At 47.9% G+C, this 22,887-nt stretch overlaps 1 protein-coding gene across 1 annotated transcript in view; it reads left to right on the forward strand.

Annotated features, from left to right (window-relative positions):
* The first annotated feature begins 276 nt into the window (after nucleotides 1–276).
* Nucleotides 277–22,887, forward strand: part of LOC129380180 (uncharacterized) — a 38,855-nt gene continuing 16,244 nt past the window's right edge. Inside the window, exon 1 of the mRNA XM_055066944.2 lies at nucleotides 277–390. Coding sequence (XP_054922919.1) covers nucleotides 277–390 — 114 coding nt within the window. The remainder of the gene's footprint in view (nucleotides 391–22,887) is intronic.

A 22,887-nucleotide genomic window follows, 5' to 3' on the forward strand; every position in this document is an offset into this window, starting at 1 on the left:
ACTGAATGATAAACTGCGCCGCTCCAGAAGGCCAATGAGCGAAGCATGCGCAGCCGACGCATGAACGACGGGCTAGCAAGAACAAGAAAAAAGGGTGAGATATGATGTGAGAGTGACAAGCGAATTAATTTCAAACGGCAATTTCTCCAATGAAAAATACAACTGCTGTGCCCATTCCCCTGAAAACCAATCGGAAGTTATTAGCCAGCAACAAATTAACCGGAGAGGGTATAAATTACCCGCAGCAGAGCGCTATGGACATAATCAGCCAACAGAATGAAGCATTCTCTGACTGTGCTTTTGGTTGGTGTGGCCGTCGTGCTTCTATCGAGATCAGACGCTGGCAAAGGACCCAATCTTTTGCAGCGTCAGCCAACTGACGCTTTCAAGGTAAGCAGCCTGCTTCAGAAGAAATAGAGTTGGCTTTTCTGAACCCAATTATAGCAATACGTACCATTTCTGGCAGCACAGGCTAAGCTTACCGAAAGCTTTGTTATCAGAGTTTGCTGTTGAAGTTGTTTATATCTGAGAGTTCATTACCAGAAGAATATGATCAACACTGTGTTTTTAGCTGAGTTGAGTTTGTTTCTATTTATCTCAAAAGAAATACGCCTGTGCGCATGGTGTGAACCGAGAAACAGGAAAACCGATTGTTGAGACACAGCTTAAGTTCCAAATTCGAATTGCATGTTAGTGATGTTAGTGAGGAATGTTAGTGACGAAGAAAGCTGCTAGAGTATTAAATGCTCAATTTATACGTAGTGGAGAACACATACTACCTGTTAATCTCACAAACACTGAAAGCGCGGAAAGAAAGACACTTCTGAATTCACTTGTTTTGTTGCCTAAAATAATGCATGAAGTGGTAAAAATAATCGGAAATCTAAAAAATGATGGCGTATATGGTATTGACGATATCCTCTCAGTTCCAGTCAAACATGGAGCAGATGTAATTTCTATTCCGATATGTCACATTGCTAGCTCAATGTTTCAATTTGGTATATTTTCTGATGCGCTTAAAATAGCTAGAGTATGTCCATTTCATAAAGAGGGAACACATCACAGTGCCAATAATTTTCCACCAATCTCACTGCTAGTTTAGGTTCCGAAAGTTTTTGAAATAGTCATTAATATCCACATTGAAGGATTCATAGCTAAGTAGAATATCATGTGAGAAGCGCAGTACGGTTTTAGGAAAAGAAGATCTTGTGAACAGGCACTACTGAATGCTAAACATGTAATCATAGAAAACCTTCAAGAAAGGCTATACACTATCGGCCTATTATTCGTAGATCTAAGGAAAACTTTTGATTAGGTGAATCATGAAGTGCTTTTAGATAACTTACATCATAACGGTATACGCGGTATCGCACTAAAATTATTACAAAGCTACCTTACAAATAGATACCAATATGTTTCAGTCAATATTGTAAAGTCACCCTAATTAAAAGTTCCGAATGGTGTACGCCAAGGGTCTATGCTAGGTTCACTATTGTTTAACCTTTATGATAATGATCTTTCTTCAATTCCATTTTCCAAAAGATTACTAATTACGCCGATGATATCAATGTGCTTTTTTTTGCGGATAGATCGATGACTGAGTTGCAAAGTTCAATTAATACATATTTAAATCGGCTAGCGAATTGAGTACACATTAGTAAGCTACAGCTAAACGTTAACGAAACGAAATACATAATATTTGCGCCAATTAACAAACCGCGTGATCATGAAATTACGGTTAAATTCCGTGGGGCTGAACTGGAACCCGTACCAGCTGACAAGTTTCTTGGTGTGTGGTTCAGAGAGGACCTATCATGGAATACGCACGTTAATAACCTTTAAGGTGAGGTTACCAAATTACAGGTTCTTTTTTTAAAAGAAGTGACATTAAACTTGTTTGTTTAAAAACTGTCCTTTATTATTCATTAGTTTACTCTAGTCTTTCCTACTGTGTATTAGTATAGGTCAGTACATATACGCATAATTACAAGAAACTTATTAAATTAGAGAAGAGAGTGCTGAGAGTCTTAAAAAATTATCGAGGAAGGCCGCAACACTTGAGCAGAGGGCCTCTGTTTATCAAATATGAAGTACTAAAGCCCCCCCCCCCCCCCCAAGTTTATTATTAAAGTTATCACAATACATAAAACCTAATGAACGTCTTGATGTATACGGGTCGCAGTCGCAAAATGAATATCCACTACGTTGGAAAGCAATGCGTGTTAAGTGGACGAGAACAAATTATGGCAGACGTGTTAGTTATCAAATCTCTGCATTGTTAAATCTTCTAGGCACCACGGAATGCAATGTGCTTACAATGAAATGTTTCAAGTTCTTGTTTATTGAAAATGAAATCGAATACAACTGACTGTTTTTTACTTCCTATTATATATTTAAAGTGTGCTGAGATTATTATATTGTTAATTGCTGTTCCTTGATCTTTATATTTTAAGTTCTTCACGCTGTTTAAGAATCTGATATCTGTATAATGTTACTAAGTATTAATTTCGTGCTGGATGTTATGCTAACCATTTGTAATTTATTTTGATATATTTGTATTGAGTGCATGTAATATAGTAACTGCATATCACTTGTCCTAAAAGAACGAATAATTTGAATTCTAGCAGTAATTTATCATTGTAATGTGCAAGTTGACAATGCTATTTCTTCCTGTTATAAAATTTTAAAATGACGATGCTGTATTTACTTTTGTGCTACGTGTAAGCTATTCGCTGTGGCCAAAATTTTAACGGAGCAGGAGCTTCTGTCAGGCTCGGTGCCTTTTGCTGTGGCCACCCTCCCTGTAAAGATACAGAAGAAAAAAAAATAAATCTTTCTTTTTTTCAATTGGTAAATATGAGCAGCTCTGGTGCAGCCTCACTCAATGCCATGCGCTTGCATGCTGATCTTCATATAAGTCCCGCTACAGCCAGACAAAATTTTGTTGTTGTTTTTGCTCCCTAAATTCCATCAGATATTTTGTTGGAGAGCCACCATAGTGGCTTAGTAACTATGGCCTATTGCTGCTAAGCACGAGGTCGTGGGATCAAATGCCTGCAGCGGTGGCCGCATCTCGATGGGGGCGAAATGCAAAAACGTTCGTGTCGCGTGCATTGTTGGCAGGTTAAAGATCCCCAGGTGATCAAAATTCATCCGGAGTCCTCTACTACGCCGTGTCTTATGTTGAGATTGTGGTTTTCGCACGTAAGACACTACGATTAAAGAATAGACATCGTTAAAGGAGAAAAGGGATTGAGGCAGCCCATACACTGATTATCATGCTACACATCTTTGAGGAGTTAAGGAGTAGGCACACTTTATTTAAGAACACCAAAGAAATGCACAAAATGTTACCTGGACCGATAGGTTCCAAGCATATAGCTGGTTAGACATCGACTATGAATATAAGTTATGTGTAAACGAGAAAACATTAGCAACATGGCATGTAAGTGTGATGCACTACTTGAAAGCCCGCTAGAACAAATTCCAAGAGACACGAGTTCATAGTTTTTGCATAAGAACGTAGAACATTCTGAAAGCACGAAACACTGGCAGTAAAAGAAATTTCAGTATGCTGTTTGGTCAGTGAAGTATTATAATTTGGCACTCAACTTCAAGTCTCTGGCTACATTTCCTTCTATTCATAGCCCATTCCAAACGTTCGAGCCGGAAAACTGAATTACACCGTTCACCGTGAAGGTTGCGACATATTATTTTAAATTGCAGTTAGCATTTTGCGTATTGTTGGGGTTTGGGAAAAGGAAAATGCTCAGTGGTGATGGAGATATAGTTTGGATGTTGTTGTTGATCATAATGCAGATATTATGATAGCGCAGTTACATCAAGGGTAAACAATTTATGGCGTATTACGCGCCAAAACCACTTTCTAATTATGAGGCAAGCCGTAGTGGAGGGCTCCGGAAATTTCGACCACCTGGGGTTCTTTAACGTGCACGGGCGTTTTCGCATTTCGCCCCCATCGAAATGTGGCCGCCGTGGGCGGGATTCGATCCCGCGACCTCGTGCTCAGTAGCCCAACACCATATCCACTGAATAACCACGGCGGGTCACATCCAGGATAAAGTAACAAGCTCTTCAAGAAGGCTTGTACTGGAAAACCACAATGGGCTATAGCTCGTAAGCAATTATTTCTGTTTTGGAGACACACAAAGGCGATAAACATGTTATATATTTAATTTTATTAAAGAAAGGTTAATGAAAAAGCTACTGTGGAAGGGACTGAACTAAAAGTACAGAGATAGAAGCATTGCTCAGCTCTCTCCATAGGTTTAAACCGAATACTACTGTGGTGAACAATTACGGTATTTGACTTTAATTCTCACCATCCAGCTCGGTGGGCATGAATGACTTGCAGGACATGTAATTATAATGTGGGAAATGACAGCCAAAAGCTAATGAACGTTGTTTTACTGCAACCAACTATTTATTGAAACCTATATTGCTCAGGCTTATCCCATTTAGAAAAAAAAATGTATTCCTGCCTTTGTGCATTCATGAAGTGTAACATCCTAATCTGCTCTCCATGTGGTTTTCCTCAGCTGGTACCCCTTAAGACAGACCATTTCTTTTCTAAAGCGTCTGTCACCAAGTTGGGATATGGCAAACAAACTATCGACGTATCCCAATATACATGGAAATCCGTGATACGTGACGCTTTCTTCAACGTTTAAGGAAATAGGTAAAACTAACGTAAGCAAACGTGATTCTACTGAGGCAAACTTGTGCGTGAAATGAGGCAAATGCAAGAAATGTTTAGGCAAATGTAACACTAATGACGCAACCGCACTCCGAGTGCATGTAGATGACGCAAAAGTAACACGGTGACGCAAATATCTCAATGCAGGGCCGGTGTCCTTATCAACACTTAAGTAATGTACAACAAACTTGTTCGATGGACACTAAGGTGTGTCTGGCTTGTTTTGCCTTCACACCAAATCCGCGACTGATGAGAGAGCTCACGTTACGTGTCATCAGTAATGCCAGCGTTCATAATTGGTAACGTCTCTTTAAGTAGGGCCCTTTCATATGCCTACCCAGGTGTCTTGTCATGACGGCCGACGACGCGCGGAACAAACTCGTGCGTTGCATCCCATCAAGTTTGTACTTGTTGATGGTGCTTTGCTTTGCGCAACGCTTAGAAACGGTAGATACGTGGAGAAATACGACATGTGACAAAGAATGTTGAACGTCCCGAATCCGCGCTCTTCAGACAACTATTATCGTCACGTTCTTGACTGGATGACAGCCAGGCGTCGCTGTCGCTTGTACGATAACACAAAGGGCAGTGCGATAACACAAAGAGAGTGGTTTGTGACAACACAAAGGGGGGTGGTTATTTGCGGCACTATATATCACTCTGTTATGGGGGGGGGGGGGGGGGGGCAGGGGTGTTCCCGCTTACCAAGGTGCCTTACCCATACGCGGAAGCCAACCGGTGCTTCGAGCGCCATTTCCTCAAGCAACGCGTTCAAAACCCCGTGCAGCACCTGCCACCACCTCTCCTCGCAGACGCTTCGACCAGAGGGTCGGCGTCTCAACGACAGCGTCTCAGAGCGGTAGTTGTCCCAAGGCAAGAAGAACGCTCCGCTTACCACCATGCTACCACGCGGTACTGAACGGTACTACCCTGCTACCCAGCCAGAGGTGCCACCGTACTTTCCCACTGTGCGGTCGCGCGGACTTTTATATTGAACGCGATCTGCTTTGGGGGCACATTCTAGGTGGGTCTACGGCTCGTAGTTTAGCGTGCGCTGACGTCGTTGTATAACTTAATGAGCCACCAAATGTTAACGTTCTCCACCACGGCTTGCAGTATAACGAAGACGTTCTTGTTCCGCTTGATGCTTCTTTTTTAGAGCGCAGCTTTAGGCGCCCGTTCCTGAGGCGAGCGTCGACATCGGGGTCCTTCGCCCTACCACGCGTAAGCAAGCGAACGCGCACAGGAAAAGCTAACGCGTGGCGCAACCGGGCATTAAACAAGCGAGGAGGGAAGTTGAGAGGAGGCTGCAGCAGAAGCATGAGGCGGAAAGCGGAGGAGGATATGGAGAAAGCGGGAGAAGAAAAGTTTAGTGCGGCGACGATGGCTACGAGAGGGCTCAGAGTAGCGCACCTAGTTTGGGAGGTTTGTCGGCGCGGGCTGCTGTGTATCGTGCCCACGCGTTACCAACGAGCTGGCTCTCGCGGTGTACAGATATGCGAAGCAGTCGTGCCGCACTTCGGTCCATTTGCAACTCGCCGCACGAGGCAGATTGTTCGCGCCAGGCCTGCCAATATATCGCAAAATGAAAACACGTATAGGGCTGCGCTCAAATTTCGCATGAGGAAGTATTACATATGTCAGCAAATTTTCATGAAGAACGCCAATTTCTTAACCTCACTCACCTCTTTTATGACCTTTTTTTTATTTCACCGCTGCAGAGGAATACAATTTTAGAGCGAAAGCTCTACTCCTCGAGGTAGAACTCCAAAGGTGAATCTCGGTGCGCGTTTGACATTCCGCCGGTGCGCAAGTGTGACGATGTGATGTCACACCACGTGATACGCTGCGGAGACGCGTCACAGCTGCACTCGCTGGAGCCTCGCCGCTGTGTACCACGTGACTAGGTGAGATCTTAATGGCTAAATATACTAAGACGTAGCGTGAGCGCGCGCACACGTTACGTCACGTTAGCGAGAACAACAGGGTCTATGACTCGACCAATGCTTCGACGCACTGGCACACCCAACGTAACCGGACGCTACCAACGTGTTCCGACGCGAGCCGATAACGTCGGGTTACAACCGCGTCTTAATAAGCTGCTTCGGCGGCGCTTGGTAGCTCATTCTCGCCTTGGATGACGGAAGCGCCGGTGCGAACGCGTCATCCCTTCACCGCAGGCACGAGGCTCACTCAGTCTGAGGACCCAGCCTATATAGGTCGCGGATGAGCACTGAAGAGCTCTGAGCGTTCACTCGTATAACTAGGTTAACTCACGATGAACCCCAGCCACTTTTTAACGCGACAGCGTTAAGGAGCTCGTGTCGCTGAAAAGCCGGTGTTGTCGGCGTCGGCGTCGTCGGCGTTGGCCGTGAGCGATAAATCCCAGCAGGCACTTCATGAATAAAAAACGACTTGCAAGATGGGCTGGGTGGGAATCGAACCAGGGTGTCCGGAGTGTGAGACGGAGACGTTACCACTGAGCCACGAGTTCTATGCTTCAAAGCGGTACAAAAGCGCCTCTAGTGAACGCGGTGTTGCCTTAGAAACGAGCTCTTTCTAAGGCTCAGGCGTGCGTCGCTTGCTCAGGCGCACATTTCGTTGTCGCGCCGAACGCTGCGTTGCTCGACGCTCACCGCGTCCGATGCGGGGCGCGTAGTCGCTGCGCCGTAGCGCGTCTTACACTCCTTGGCGGGTCGACGGGAACGCTGTCGCGTTCCACTCTTGAAGGCGAAGCTTAAGCGTCCTCCAATTTTTTTTTTGTTGCCTGCTTTTTCAAGTGAAGCTTATGGTATCTTCGACTGGTTGCCTCCATCCCCCGAAGCAGAGTCGGGCAGATCCGGCGTTCCCCGAGCTCAGAGGTAGAGGACAAGCGCGCAAGCCGAACGTACGACTTGCTCTCGGAGGAGGAAATGGCAGATGTAGAACCACGTGACTACTGCGAACGTCCAACGTTTCGTGTATCCAAAGCTCCCGGCGCTGCCGGGAAGACCGGCGGACGCGCCGGCGGGACGAGCGTTCGTCGAGACGCCAGCATGCAGCGGCCTAGGTTGCCTAGGTTACGGTGGGCCGTCGCCAGCAGCAGCGACGCAGCGCTGCAATGGCGTTTCAGTCTCGACGACTGCTCCGACGACAGGGCTCGGAGCACGTCAGAGCGCTCGATGATGGAGGAGAGCAATCGAGAGGAACCAGCCGAACGCAGGGCGCGCACCCTCTTTCAACCAGCCGAAGACAACGCCGCTCGCGAGAGCGCTCCAGAGCGCTCAGAAACAACCAGCCGAAGATGGCATTATATTGCCTCACTCGTGTCAGAGTCTGTGTTACCGTACGAAAAACCTCAATTCACGCGAAAACAAAAATTGTTTGTCGGGTTGCGAAACCACCAAGCTAACCGATTCATCCACTGCCGGTTCATCATACGCATTCTTTAAAGTGATTTTTTATGCATGGAGAAGTAGACGCAGCGCTGGGCGTGAGCCAATCACAGGCGTCCCTTCCCTCCACAGAAGGGAAAGTGTGTGATCGCGTGTTCGCTCGCCTCGCACCCGCCGTTTCCCGACACTTCAGGCCCAGCAGTCAGACGTTGATGCCGCGTTTGGTTCGTTCTACCGAAGAGCAGGCTGCGTTGATGGAACGGCAGCGGAGCGGGCCGCGCATCATGCGTTCGGCCAAAGAACAGGCGGCGTTTGGTGAACGCCACCGGGAACTCGCTCGAGAAAGGGTTTGTTCGTCGATGTGCCGACCTCGCCTTAAGGGAGAAGAAAGGCGAGCCGTTACGGTAACGAAGAGCCGTGCATCCCGAGCTTCGCTTGCACCCCTCTTCGCTGTAGTGGAAGGGCGGTTATTTTTTTAAGTACTTACGGCTTGTTCTGCTTGACCGTTCTGGCACGTACTACCCATTCTTGCTGTTTGGGCAAGATCGCAGAAATACCCTGTAGCCCAAGCGGCACACATAAATTAATTTTACCCTTCTCTAAATTAGTGCTAGTCTTTCAATTTGCGTTACGCAAGCGTGACATCACTGCTGTACAGTTTTATTTCCGTAACTGCCACATCTAACTATAATAGGAGTAATTAAAAAAGTTAATATTTCTATTTCGCCAGGAGGGCATGGCGTAACCACGATGTCACTTGAGTAACGTCCGCGTCATTTTATCCCCTTGAAAGGAACAATCTGCCGTATGTACTCCACGTGATAAAAAAATACTGACCAAGCCGAAAAGAAATAAATTTGGTTGGCGGCAGTGTAGGCGCAGCCGTAGCGGGGTACGTGAAAAGTCCTGTGCGAGCTGCTGATGCTATATCGGCACTAGAGTCAAGAAATGACGCGGCCAAGAACAAAAAGGACATTCACACATTACAAAGTTTACAACCTTAACTTCTCATACAACTAGTTGGGTTCCACGATGCAATGTTCCATTTGTGCTCTGCACCTATTCGCGGTATGCGAGCTGCGGCCAAAGGCGCTGGGTGCCAATGAGCAACTCTGCGTGTTGCTGCCCCAAGTTTCTCGACGTCATATATGGAGCCTACGCGTGTAACGCGAAGCTGCTATATCTGAGCAGCCCTGAAAATTCTGTTACATATCTCGCGCTTGCAGGGCTTATAGGTGCTCGTGAGCAGAGCTTTGAGTTTGAAGAATTGTGCCTAGTATGGCGGAATGAGCTCTCTCAAAGGCGACCACTACCTCTGGAATCGTCAAACGTGCTGGCGAACTATGTCTTCCTGAATGCTGAGCGAGAGTCTATATTTAACGCAGATTGCATTGTACGTGACGTGAAAGTGGCGCCATTTTCGCACGTGGAGACATTCATGTTTGAACACATTGAGGAATGGCTCCTTTTTTCTACACAACGATACCAAAGTAAGGTGCATGGACAGTACAGTTGCAAAGGTATAAGCGATAATATTACACATAGTGCCTTAAACTACATGAGACGTACGCACGTGCAATCCAGCGTTTCGCCTTAAAGATACTGTACAATGACGGATCCATAAGGAGAACGTTGTTCGTCAGCCGCATTCCGTGAAGCTTCACAGTGCGTTCTAAGTACATCGGTAAAAATGCGCACAGAGCTGCTTATCATACACGCATAATTCCCCCTCATCTGATGTGCGAGCTAGAAACCTGCACAAGCACGCGCACTCACGCATTTCGACGGAATCAGCGCTAGCGTGTTGGACTACTCGCTTTACTAACAAAAGAGGTGTTTAGAAGCAGCTCTAGGCGTTAACCCCATTATAGGACAAGAGGTTAGAGCAGGCCAGAGCATTAGTGAGATTAAACGGCGCCTGCATTGGCTGAAGCTCTTCACACGTCCAAAACGTTCTTATGTCACATGTTTAGAACAACTTTTCTTTATGGCAGAGTCCTCAATAAAGATAAATATCTGCAGCCGCCAACTTTTTAAAATGTCACGACCACCTTTTCAAGCGATATATTTTTTTTGCACGCAACACTACATGCTGGAAATCTTGCGGGAATATTGTGTTGCAAGCAATATCACATTGTGGAATTCGTTGCCCACCGACGCGGGTAGGCTATAGAACAACATGTGGGGTGTGAAAGAGAAACTTTTCGCCGTAATGATACGAAGCCCATGAAAGACTATGGACGAGCTTCTTCGCGAGGTCATCAGTATCCAGAAGACACCGGAAATCCAAAACCGACAATTGAACCGCTGCACTAACTCAACAAACTGCACCGGTGTTCAATTACTGGCCACCGATGACCTGCGCGAGGCTATCAGAGCTGTCGTGGGGGAGGAGCTTTAGAAGCTTTGCCCGTCATCACAGCCTCAAGTGTCTTCAATTACCGACCTCCTACGCTAGGAGCTCCATCACTCGGAGTACCTCAATCGCCGCAACTTCAGCCGGAAGCGATGACGAACGCCGCCGTAGCCAGCCGTCACGTTCCCCATCCGCGCCTGTGCCAGGGCCCGGTAACGCCGCAGTTCCGCCGTTCACCATCACCGTCGCCAGCACGCCAACCCATCGCCCCGCAGAGCACTGAAGGAATACTGATGCTTGGCGAGCCCCGACTGCCGTCCGCTCTTCTATTGCTGCGGAGAGGTCGGCCACATCGACCACCGATGACCTTACCGCGAGATGGGATTGCAAGGTTAAGCCGTCAACGCACTGCGCCCACAGCAAGGTGAACGCCCACACGACATCGCCGACTACCTCGCCGCCACTCAGTCGAGCCCTCCATGTCCATACTGTTCACCGTCACCAGGCCACTACCTGTCTCCGCTGCGCCCACCGTACACTGGCCCAGCCCGGGGCCGCTCCATCAGCCCATATCTGGAAAACTAAGAGCAGCAACCGATGGACCTGCGGTTACTGGTCGTCAAACTAACAAAGATCCTCCGCCGCCGACGAAGACGCCAAAGAGACTATCTCCACGACATAACAACGGCACAACTGAGGTTAGAAGCAAAGACTGGACCGACCAAAGACCTGACGACGAGACGTACCAGCCACACATTAACGCGATGGAGCCTCGATCCGACGCCAACACCTAACTTTAACGCACGGCAAAAAACGACCGACATCGACGTGATTCTCGATGGCCACCCAGTCAACGCCTTAGTGGACAGAAGAGCTGACTATTGCTTCATTAGTGGACTGCTCCTCACCAAGTTGAAGAAATTCAAGACTGCAAGGAACGGCCCTCAAATTCGCACAGCTGAAGGACACGTCATAATGCCGACTAGAATCCGCACGGCAAAAATTACAGTTAATGACTGGACTTACCCTGCCACCTTCGTTATCCTCCAACAATGTTCACGAGACGTATTTCTCGGCATGGACTTCGTGAACCAGACACGGCGCCATCATCGACCTGAGGTTTAAGTTAATGATGCGGTCCATAGACCAAGCGATACCGACGGAGAGGGCTTCTTGTCAGAGTGCCTTCAGCGTACTTGAGAACCAAGTCCACATCCCCCTCGCCCCAGCATTGTCATTTCCGTCGGCTGCGAAACACCCGCAGACGTAGAAGGTGTCATCAAGGGCGACCAATGTCTGCTGCTCGATCGTGAAATTTGCGCCGCAAGAAGGATCGCTTGACCGCAGGGTGGGAAAGCGAAAGTGATGCCCACAAACTTCAACTATGAGTTCAAGCACATCAACAAGGGCACGACGATCTCATAAAGCGAGGAAAGAGTTGAAACCAACAACGCGCTTGTCCTCTCTTATTCTGCTGCATTTACACCGACGACGAAAGCTCTCAAACCAGACTTCGACATACATCCAAGTCTCCTCTTCAGTAAACAGCAACAGCTCAGAAGTATTCGGCGAAACAAAGGCTGCTTTTCGACGTCATCCAGGATGGGACAAACATCAGCTACAAAGCATCGCATAATAACGGAAGAGTGCGCTAGACCACTCCGTCATCACGTGAACGTCAACGTCATCAGCAAAACTGGAGTCTGGCCCGACCCACAGAAGACAGCTGCCATTGCAAAGTTCCCGCAGCCCCTCGACAAGAAGGCAGTCCATAGTTTCCATAACGCCTACAACAGGCCCTTTGTCAAAAACTTTTCACACATCGCTGACCGCTGAGACATCTAACTAAATGTGATGTGCACTTCAAATGGGAAACGCCGCAGGCCGACGCATTTCAAGAACTCAAACGACGCACGCAGTTTCCACCGGTACTTGCGCACTCCTATGAGTACGCCGATACCAAAGTCCACACTGACGCCAGCAGCCAAGCATTCGGTGCGCTCCTAGTACAGAGGAAAGACGGCCTTGAACGAGTGATAGCTGACGCTAGCCGGTCGCTGTCAAAAGCGAAAGGCAATTATTCTACGACCGAAATGGAATGCCTCGCCATCGTTTGGTCTACAGTGAAATTCCGCCGTTACCTTTATGGCAGGCCATTCAAAGTCGTCAGCGACCATCACGCATTGTGTTGGCTAGCGAATTTAAAGGGCCCTTCAGGTTGTCTGGCGCGGTGGAGCCTCAGACTGCAAGAATATTGCCACGGGTATAAAACTATTTACACGATGTATTTAAAAGGCGTATATAAAGAGCAGCCGAGAATCCCGAGAGGTTGCCACTTCGTAGTCTTCACCGTCGACGACCTTGTCCCCCCTTTCCACCTTAACACAACCGCCGGTAGAAAAAGCACCGTCCCTGTGCTTCAGAAGGGGCCGTCGGCAAAGGCATAGCAAGACTTAAGCCGAGAGACGTGTACGACGTCAGGTGATGTGGAACTGGGTGGCATGACGGAGGTCACAGGGATTATCTCGTAAGTGACATTGTTCACTTGACGTAGAACATGGTAAGGGTCTTTGTAGCACGGAAGGTGTTTCCCAGAGAGCCCCCCCCCCCCCCCCACTTGGCGGCAAGAGGACCAAAGTAGCACGGAAGAACCTGGTGAAAAATATGTGTCACGATGGCGACGATTGGGGGGGGGGGGGGGGGTAGGATAAGCATGCCGTTGAGAGTCCTGAGATGCCAACAGACGAGTACGGGCAAGCTGGCGCGCATGGTGAGCCTGCGCGATGGCGTCTCGGGCATACTCGGTACTCGAATCCTGTATCAAGAAGAGTGAAGTGCCCAATGGTAATACCAGTCAGGACCGAAGAGTAAGTAAAAGGGGGAATACCTAGCAGTATCGTGGCGTGGTGAACTATAGGCGAACGTGACAAAAGGGAAAGCCACATCCCATTCTTTGTGGTCGGATTAAACGTATGTCGATAGCATGTCAGTCATGGTCCGATTGAATCGATCAGTAAGGCCGTTAGTCTGGGGAGGATATGAGGTAGCCAGTTTGTGCTTGGTAGAACTTGAGCATAAGGTATCGGCGATTACTTGGGGAAGCAAACTGCGGCCGCGGTCAGTAAGGAGCTGTCGCGGGGCGCCATGTACTAAAATGATATCCCGAAGTAGGAAATCTGCGACGTCGGTTGCGCAGCTTGTGGGAAGTGCCCGAGTGATGGTTTAGCGCGTCGCGTAATCAGTAGCGAGCGCGATCCATCTGTTGCCGGAGCTGGACTCAGGGAAAGGGCCAAGGAGATTCAAACCCACGCGGAAGAATGGCTCAGGTGGAATATCGATCGCATGTAAGTACCCGGCAGGAAGCGTTTCTGGCTTTTTGCGATGTTCACAGGGCTTATAGGCAGCTACATAGCGCCGTACGTAGCGTGCGAGGCCGGGCCAGTAGAAGCGGCGGCGCACGCGGTCGTAAGTGCGAGCGAACCCAAGCTGCCGGTAGTTGTGGCGTCATGAAGCTCCTGAAGCACAGTCGAGCGGAGGTGTTGAGGAACGACAAGGAGAAGGCGAGGACCGTCAAGATGAGAACTGCCTACAATATCCCGTGGTTGAGGACGAACCACCGTAGCGATGGATCAGTAGGAGCAGATTTCATTCGGTTAATGAGGGTACTCAAAGTAGCGTCATGGCGTTGCTAGTTGGCCATGTGGAAAAGCTGGGAAACGGAAAGAGCACCTGAGGAAACGTCCATGTCGGCGATAGCGGGCGTGTGTACAGGGTAACGGGACAAGCAGTCAGTGCCTTTTGTAGGCGACCAGACCTACACACCACTGAATACGAAAACTCTTGCAGCCGCAAAGACCATCGTCCAAGCCTCCCTGTGGGATATTGTAAGGAGGAAAGCCAACAGAGGGTGTGGTGGTCCGTAGCAATAGAAAAGGGTCTGCCGTATACATAGGGGCGGAATTTCGTCACTGCCCACACAACGGCCAAACATTGGCACTCGGTAATAGAGTAGTTCCGCTCCGCAGTTGACAAAAGACGACTAGCGTACGCGATGACACGTTCATGGCCGTGTTGAACTTGTGCCAAGACGGCACCAATTCCGTAGCCGCTGGCATCGGTGCGCACCTCTGTAGGGGCTGAAGTAGCGAAGTGTCCCAGAATCGGTGGGGTGGTGAGCATGGTGCTAAGGCGAGAAAAGCCGGTGGCCTGAGAGGATCCCCATGATAACGGCCCGCTTTTCTTCGGGAGATCTGCGAGAGGCCGTGCTATGATGGCAAAATCTTACCAAAGCGGCGGAAGTAAGAGCAAAGACCCACAAAACTTCGGACATCTTTTGCGGACCGTGGAACAGGGAACTCTTTCACGGCGCGATTTTTCTCTGGGTCCAGTCGGATGCTAGTCACATTGACAACATGTCCAAGAACAGTGCTATCACGGTGTCCGAAGTTACATATCTTGGAGTTGAGCTGTAGACCGGCCTAAATTATGGGGTTTTATGTGCCAAAACCAGTTTTGATTATGAGGCACTGTAGACCGGCCTCGCGAAAAACGGCAAGTACAGCTGAAAGGTGCTCAATGTGTGTGCTGAATGAGGACGAGAAGACAATAACATTATCTAGGTAGCAAAGACAAGTCGACCACTTGAATCCTTGGACTAATGAGTCCATTCTAGACTTTTCTAGATTTTTTTAAACCATTCCTAGATTATGTAAGCATGAACAATTTGAAGCTTGTGTGTGGCGGCGATCTTAATATAGATGTACTTAAACAGAGTAACTCATCCTTCCAACTGAACACGTGCCTCCAGTCTGCAGGTTTTGTAAATACAATCACCACACCAACACGCATTACAAGTCATACATCTTCTTTACTTGACTTACTCATCGTTGATATTTCTACTACTGTATGCAACACAGGCACATTGGTGTCTGACATAAGCGACCACTGCCCTATATTTTTAATCTACATCGATGACTCTAAGAAAGCAGCTGACGCCTGTCAACCATTCACTTATCAGTGTATAACGCAAGCAGGTTTAGAGCAGTTCAGGAATGACGTTATGAACCACGATTGGTTACATGTTTAGAACAAAACAGATGCAAATGAGGCATATAACGAATTTATTATAACTTTTACCCATGTGTACGTCAGCAATTTTCCAATGAGGACAGCTAAATATTCCAAAAAAGTTAGAAAGCCTTGGTTTACTCATGAGCTTGCAAAAATGATCAAAACAAAAAATAATCTCTATCATTCCTTCTTGCGCACGCGGTGTGAATTAGCGTTACAATCATTCAAAAAATTTACAAACAGGCTAAATGCTGAACTAAGAAAAGCAAAGGCGGCGTACTATGAGGACTTATTTGCAAATGTTTCTAGACAACGCCCAGAGGTTGCGTGGCAAACGATTAATCTTGTTCTAGGCCGCCGCATGGACGATACGCACCTGACATCGATGAAGCTGGGCTCACGTCAGATAACAGGCACAGCGCTTTCCGATTACTTTAACCACCACTTCGTAACTGCACAAAGCGATATGGCTGAAGGAAATGATAGCATAGGGGTGGCTTGTCATAGCGACGCTGTTCGCGAAAGCGCATTCTTTGCGCCTACTGATGAATATGAAGTATACAGTGTGTACATGGGGCTGAAAAGCAGTAAAGCTCTAGATGTAAATAATTTGCAGATTAAACCTATAGAATATGTTTTGCAATTTATTGTACCTCCGCTTGTGCACATTTACAACCTAATTTTAGAGACTGCAGTTTTTCCAGATGCAATGAAACACGTGAAAGTTTCGGTTATTTATAAAGGTGGTGATCGAAATACTGCGTCTATCGACCGATATCGGTGCTCCCAATTTTTTCAAAAGGAATGGAAAAGCTTATTTTTGCTAGAATGACGAAATTTTTCAATAAACAGAGTGTGCTTACTGATTCACAATATGGATTTCGGAAAAACAGATCCACAGAAATGGCTCTTCTTGCGCTGAAAGAATACGTTTTGCAGAGCTTCGAAAATAACTACTACGCTGTCGGCATTTTATAGACTTCAGTAAAGCTTTTGACAGCCTCAATCACGAGATTCTTATTCGGAAGCTTTGTTTATATGGAATTCGTGGGAAACCGCTAGAATTACTCCAATCATATCTGAAACATCGACGTCAGTACGTTTCCATTAATAAACATAACTCGTCCCTCTTAAGTATTGTATGTGGTGTGCCTCAAGGAAGTATTCTTGGGCCACTTTTGTTTAACGTTTTTATAAATGATATCGTAACCATAAACAGTGAGGTTCAATTCATTATGTACGCGGATGATTGCACACTGTGTGTCTCAGGTCCTGATGCGAATGAACTTGTACAAAAATGTAATAAAATTATGGCAAGTTTGTCCGATTGGACACAGACAAATAAGCTTAAAGTAAATTCAAAGAAAACAAAAGTTCTAATATTTCGCGCAAAAAATAAACCACTTAACATTAATCATGCTATTTATTTTCAGAGCCAACGCATTGAACTGGTTGAAGAACTTAAAATTCTTGGAGTATACTTTTCTTCTAATTTACGTTGGGATGCCCATATTAAACATCTCTGCGGAAAACTCTCTGCGGTTACCGGTGCTATGGCACGTTGCCGCACATTTCTACCTACGAGAGCAAAACTTCAAATATACTATGGTCTCTTCTTATCGTATATAAATTACTCTTACCTTGTCTGGGCTACAACATCTAAATCTAACTTGCAAAAGCTGGTAATACTTCAAAAGAAAATCGTTCGGTATATAGAGAACGTTAATCGGCTTTCACCAACAGATAATATATTTCTCAAATACAGACTAAACCGCGTTGATAAATTATACGAGCGCAGATTACTAGAAACTATTTACTTCTCATCCGAATATGTTAAGAATTATTTTGCATCCCTTGCTCAGCTAGAACTCTGCACTCACACGAAACATACTACACGAAATCCCGAGGTGTGGAAGGTACCATGGTTCCGAAACAATTACAGCCTACAGTCCTTAACACATAACATACCGACTGTACTATACAAATATAAGCACACAGCTACGCTAAATAAAAATGGTTTGCGTGACTACTTTCTTTCTTTATAGTGGCACTTTAGTATATTTGCATTCAAGTGTAAAATGTCATTTTTATGCATACGTGCGATGCGTAATGTTTGTTGTGTATAAAGATTTCAGTGTATATATCATGTGAGTGCTACTGCCATGTAAGGGACCCTGGGCCTCCGTCAAGCTGCTGCGACAGCTTTTTGCCCAGGTGTCCCTCCAGTTCCTTTTGTTTCTGGTAAATAAAATTGATTGATTGATTGACTGATTGATCATACGCTCAAAGGTAGCCGGAGCGTTGCATAGCCCAAAAGGCTTAACTTTGAAGTGGTAAACATCATCAGGCGTTATAAAGGCGGTCTTTTCACGATATAGATCATCGACAGCGATTTGCCAATATCCGGACCGCAGGTCGATGGACGAAAAATACTGTGCCCCGTATAGGCAATCGAGGGCATCATCGATACGAGATAGTGGGTAGACGTCCTCCCTAGCGATGCGGTTGAGGGGGTGGTAATCGACGCAGAATCGCCATGAGCCGTCCTTTTTTTGGCCATCATGACAGGCGACGCCCAAGGACTCTACGATGGCTCAATGATGTCTTTCGCTGGCATGTTGTCTACTGCCGTTTTGATGACCTGACGCTCCGAAGCATAAAGTCGGTAGGGTCGCCGATAGATGGGCAAATTATCGCCTGTATGTATACGATGTTTGACAAGTTACGTCTGGCCTAAGGGTTGGTTCTTGAGGTAGAATATATTGCTACACTCGTGTGGTATTTGATTGTTTGAACGAGGCGCGTGGGCGCCATCACTCGAGAAAAAAGAAGGAAGAGCGAACTTGGCTCGCGCGGTGACTAAAATGTCAGCGCTGTAACCGCTTTTGTAAATATAACCTGTAAATAGTTGCTCGTCTTACTGACTCGTTCTTCGCGTAACATTGTGGTGGAGGTGGAACGTTCCCCGTCCTCGCCATGGAGCTCCGAAGCGACCGTACTGTCGTCTTCTCAGCCATGGCTTCCGATGGAACCATCCCGTTGCCACCTACACCTTGGGCGCCAACCATAACGTACGTTACGGTTCCTAGTCTCCGTGATCCTGGGGCATTCTCCACCCAAAACGGCGTTGACGTCGGCGACTGGCTTAGCATGTATGAGCATGTTAGCCAAAGACAACACTGGGACCCTACCATCATGCTTGCCAATGTAATTTTTTATCTGGACGGGACACCGCGTGTCTGGTTTCACACCCGTGAGGTCTAGCTCTACACCTGGGACATGTTCAAAGCGAGGCTTCCCGGCCTATTTGGCAACCCGTCGGGTCACCAAGAGGCTGCGCGAAAAGAGCTTGCCACCCGTGTCCAGTCATCGACCGAATCGTATGTCTCCTACATACAGGAAGTGATCGCGCTTTGCCGGAAATTTGACGAGCATATGACTGAGGTTGACAAGGTGGGCCATATCCTAAAAGGCATCGCGGACGACGTCTTCAATTTTCTGGTCTATAACGATGTTTCTACCATCGACGCCATCGTCAAAGAATGCCGCCGCTTCGAGGTAGCCAAAAGCCGCCGCGTCGTCCCACAGTTTTCCCGGCTCCCAAACAACCCTGCTCCGGCCTCTTGTTCCGCTCTTACCGCCACCTGACCATTTCAAGAAAACGTCACAGGTGTCGTTCGCCATGAGATTGAAGCAGCGAGTCCGGCCCCCCTTCATCCACAACCCCTTGACGGTACCTTCGACCAAGCGGCCCCCATTGTTTCCGTAATTGAAGCAGTTGTGCGGCTAGAATTTACAAACCTTGGCATCCCTACCGCCTGCTCTGTCTCGTGACCTGATTCGGCACCCATTCCCATGTCCACAACCTGTTGTGGCCATTATTTCGCTCACAGACCACGTAATCCTGCTGAATGGCGAACCCCATACGACAAACCGATCTGCTTCCGCTGCCACCGCGTTGGTCATATATCCTACCACTGCCGCACCACCTGGATCCCGCCGTACTGGAGCTCATTCCCTGCTCCTCGCACATACGCGGAGGCTCGCTGTTATTCACTTCGCCATCTGTACCCTACTTCTGATGCCCCTGACAGCCGCTCCTCTGTGCGACCGCCGTTGCCTGAACGCCGTCGTTCCCCGTCGCCCCCAACCTCGCCGCTTTTCCTCGCCAAACCGACGGACGGAAAACTAGGCCATGCAGCTCTTGGAGGTAGTGCTGCATCACGTTCGTCCTGACCAAATCCTCCGTTGACGCTCCTCACCAACACGAACCTAATTGAAGTAGACGTAGATGGTGTTTCGTTGACGGCAATAATTGATATTAGAGCCCAAATGTCTATAATGAGTGCTAACCTATGTCGTCGCCTCAAAAAAGTTCTTACGCCTGCCGTCACCCGAGCCAAACGCGTCGCCAATGGCGCCACTGTTGCCGTCAGTGGTATGTGCACTATTCGCATAGGAACTGCTGGCCGCCAAGTTCCAGTCCTATTCACCGTGCTGATCAGTTGCCCTCATGACCTAATCTTCGGGCTCGACTTTCTGATGACGCAATGTGCCCACATCGACTGTTCCACCGGTACGCCGTGCCTCGAGCTTCCTCTTCTTTCAGACGTTCCCACCGAACAACCGAACACGTGCACTACAGCGTTTGTTCGCTTACCTTGTAGGGAAGCATTAGACTACAGAGCTGTTCAGTCTCCGCAGGAGCGAGATTCGGGGCGATCATTTTCCTAATGTCGTTGTCAGTACATTTGGCAGACCTGAAAGGCTCACAGGAAGTTTTGACGGCAAAAGTCTCAACGCAACTAACTTCTAAAGCAGTGATTGTAGCCAGGGTGATATCTTTAGGCAGAATTTGCTTAGCGAGCCCGAAAGTCACCACAGGGAGATACGTGCGATTGTCTGTGACCCACAGTGTTGTATGCGGGACAGTAACGCTGTGGGTGAGAACGATGGCAGTTATGGGAGCGGGGATGTAATCACCATCGGGAACTGATGTAGAAGGCGATATTTCGGAACGTGAACAAAATCAGTCGGTCTTAGGCGAATTTCGTGTGGTGTCGGAGGAATGTACAGTAGAGGCAGGTCAAGAGGCACAGTAGTTGAGGCACAACCAATGAGCGCTCAATGGGCAGAGATGAACTCTAGGCCTAGTATGAGGTCGTGGGGGCATTGGTCAAGCACAGTGAAAAGGACGACAATATGGCGGCCGGAAATGTGCAGTACACATTCCGATCCCAGTCACCGTGCTACCGTCGGCAATTAGTACGAACCGAGCAACGGCAGGCGTAACAATTTTCTTTAAATGGTGGCGTAGGCAGCTGGTCATAATCGATATGCGTACTCCGGTACCTATGAGTGCTGTGGCGGGTGTGCCATCAACTTGGACGTCAAGTCGGTTATGTCCCATAAACAGCGTAACGACAATGCAGCAATCCAACAATCCACAGCCATCCGACGGCAATCCGACAGCAACAGCAATCCGACAATGCAGCACCACTTCGAGGTGCCGCATTGCCTAATTTTCCTGCTATGACGATCTAGGGATAGGTCGGCGCCGGCGAGTGGTGAAGCTGGGGCGGACGTGGCTGGCGACGTTGAGGCGAGGGTGAGCGAGCATAGCGGCGAGTCGAGGTAGTGGCGTCGGAAGCGTCGTAGAAACGACGGGGTGATGAACTTCGGGGCGAACTTGAATTCCGGAAGGTGTCTCGAGGAGGGGACAGCCAACGGCTCCGGCGGTGATGGGAAACGTGACCGATTCGGCCGCAGCAGAAACAGATCGGCCTGTCGTCAGGTGTACGCCAGTCCGATGGATTCCTGGTAGCGTAGGGTTAAGGGACACTGTGAGATGGACTGCGATAGGACGAAGGCATAGGAACAGGGTGGGTGTCAGGGTGACTCAAGGAGCAGGCGCTGGGAAGACTCATATTAGCGATTTCCTGGCGAATCACGGACTGGATCAGCGATATCGTCTCAGCATTGTTGTTCCAAAGCGTGTGTTGAAGCGAGGCAGGAAACGCTGCTTCGACTTCGCGGCGTACGATTCGGGAAACGTACTTGCTTGGTGGTGGCGAGCTAGACTGGTCGGTGGGTTCGGTACAGGAAGAGGTCGCTGCAGTATTTGTTAGCCGTGTAAACTGTTTGTATGGCGCGAACAGCGGTGCGCGAGGTGCAGTTTGCACCGTCATCGCAAGGTAGATTCGCCCGCGCGGCGCGGGTGTTGACAGTGCAAAGTGCACCACGCGCACCGCTGTTCGCGCCGACAGCACTTGTGGTTTCGGCGATCTGTGCGGCAAGACTCGCCGTAAACTGCAATATCTTAGCTTCATTTTTATTTTCTCCCTTTCAAATGTAAGAACCAGAACCGAAGCGAAATTATCTCACTAGAGGGGGATCGGGCAGTGCGACCAAACCGGATGTATGCGCCTGTCAATGACTGGACAGCGCGCACTATATCTTAACTTAAACTTGGGCCACGCGCTCCGCTGTTGAACTTTCATTTGACGCTGATAGTACTTCCCACAATTTCCAGGCAGGTTCAGCTGCTGACACTGCGGCTCCCGTAGACACTATCTCCAGAGCTACCTCCAGTAATTATTGTATGAAACTCTATCGCTGAACTATCCTGTGAACGCGTGGCTGAAAGGAATGGATTTTTTCGGTGCCTGGGACACAAAATGTGGATTCTGTTAAACCTAGAAACCAGTGATCATCCCTTGATTTATTGTTGTTACACAGTACTAATTTTGGGAATGTTCTACGCCCATCATAGAACTTCATGTGACGAAAGAGAGGACCACAAGATCAATTTTTTCTGATGAATTGCATAAACCACAAAGATAAAAAATGATACACATGCGGAATCACTCCGAGCTGCGATTAAGATCTTCCAGGAAGAAATAATTCAAACAGGCGGGGATATACGAGCGTCGTAGTGAATTTCTTGACTGGTTTTACCTCCTTGAGCTGTGTTCAAAGTTGCTTCGTCATTGACGCGGTGAAGACGAGGTGGACGAGTGTGTTCCTTGTTGGCAGCAGTACTAGCCTTAAATCTGCAGGCAACTACTCCGGTTCAATGCCAATTATCAACGGGGATACGGTCTGGAACTCTTCGCAGTACAAGTAACAACACGTAGAAAACAAGTTGACGTGGAGACAAATACGCTGCGCGTCTTCTGAACCACGATAACCCTACTACTCACCAAGCGCAAGAAACACTGAAATCCAAGTGATATTTTTGTAGTGGACAGTACTCATAGAGCCCCGCGGTGGAAGAAGAAGAGACTGGACTAGCGCCATCAGGCATATAGGCTCTACTATGGTAGCCGCGACATCAACGCAGTCATCTGCTTATTAAATGGCAATGGCTA

Source organism: Dermacentor andersoni, chromosome 6 (genome assembly GCF_023375885.2).
Source record: "Dermacentor andersoni chromosome 6, qqDerAnde1_hic_scaffold, whole genome shotgun sequence".
NCBI lineage: Eukaryota > Metazoa > Arthropoda > Arachnida > Ixodida > Ixodidae > Dermacentor > Dermacentor andersoni.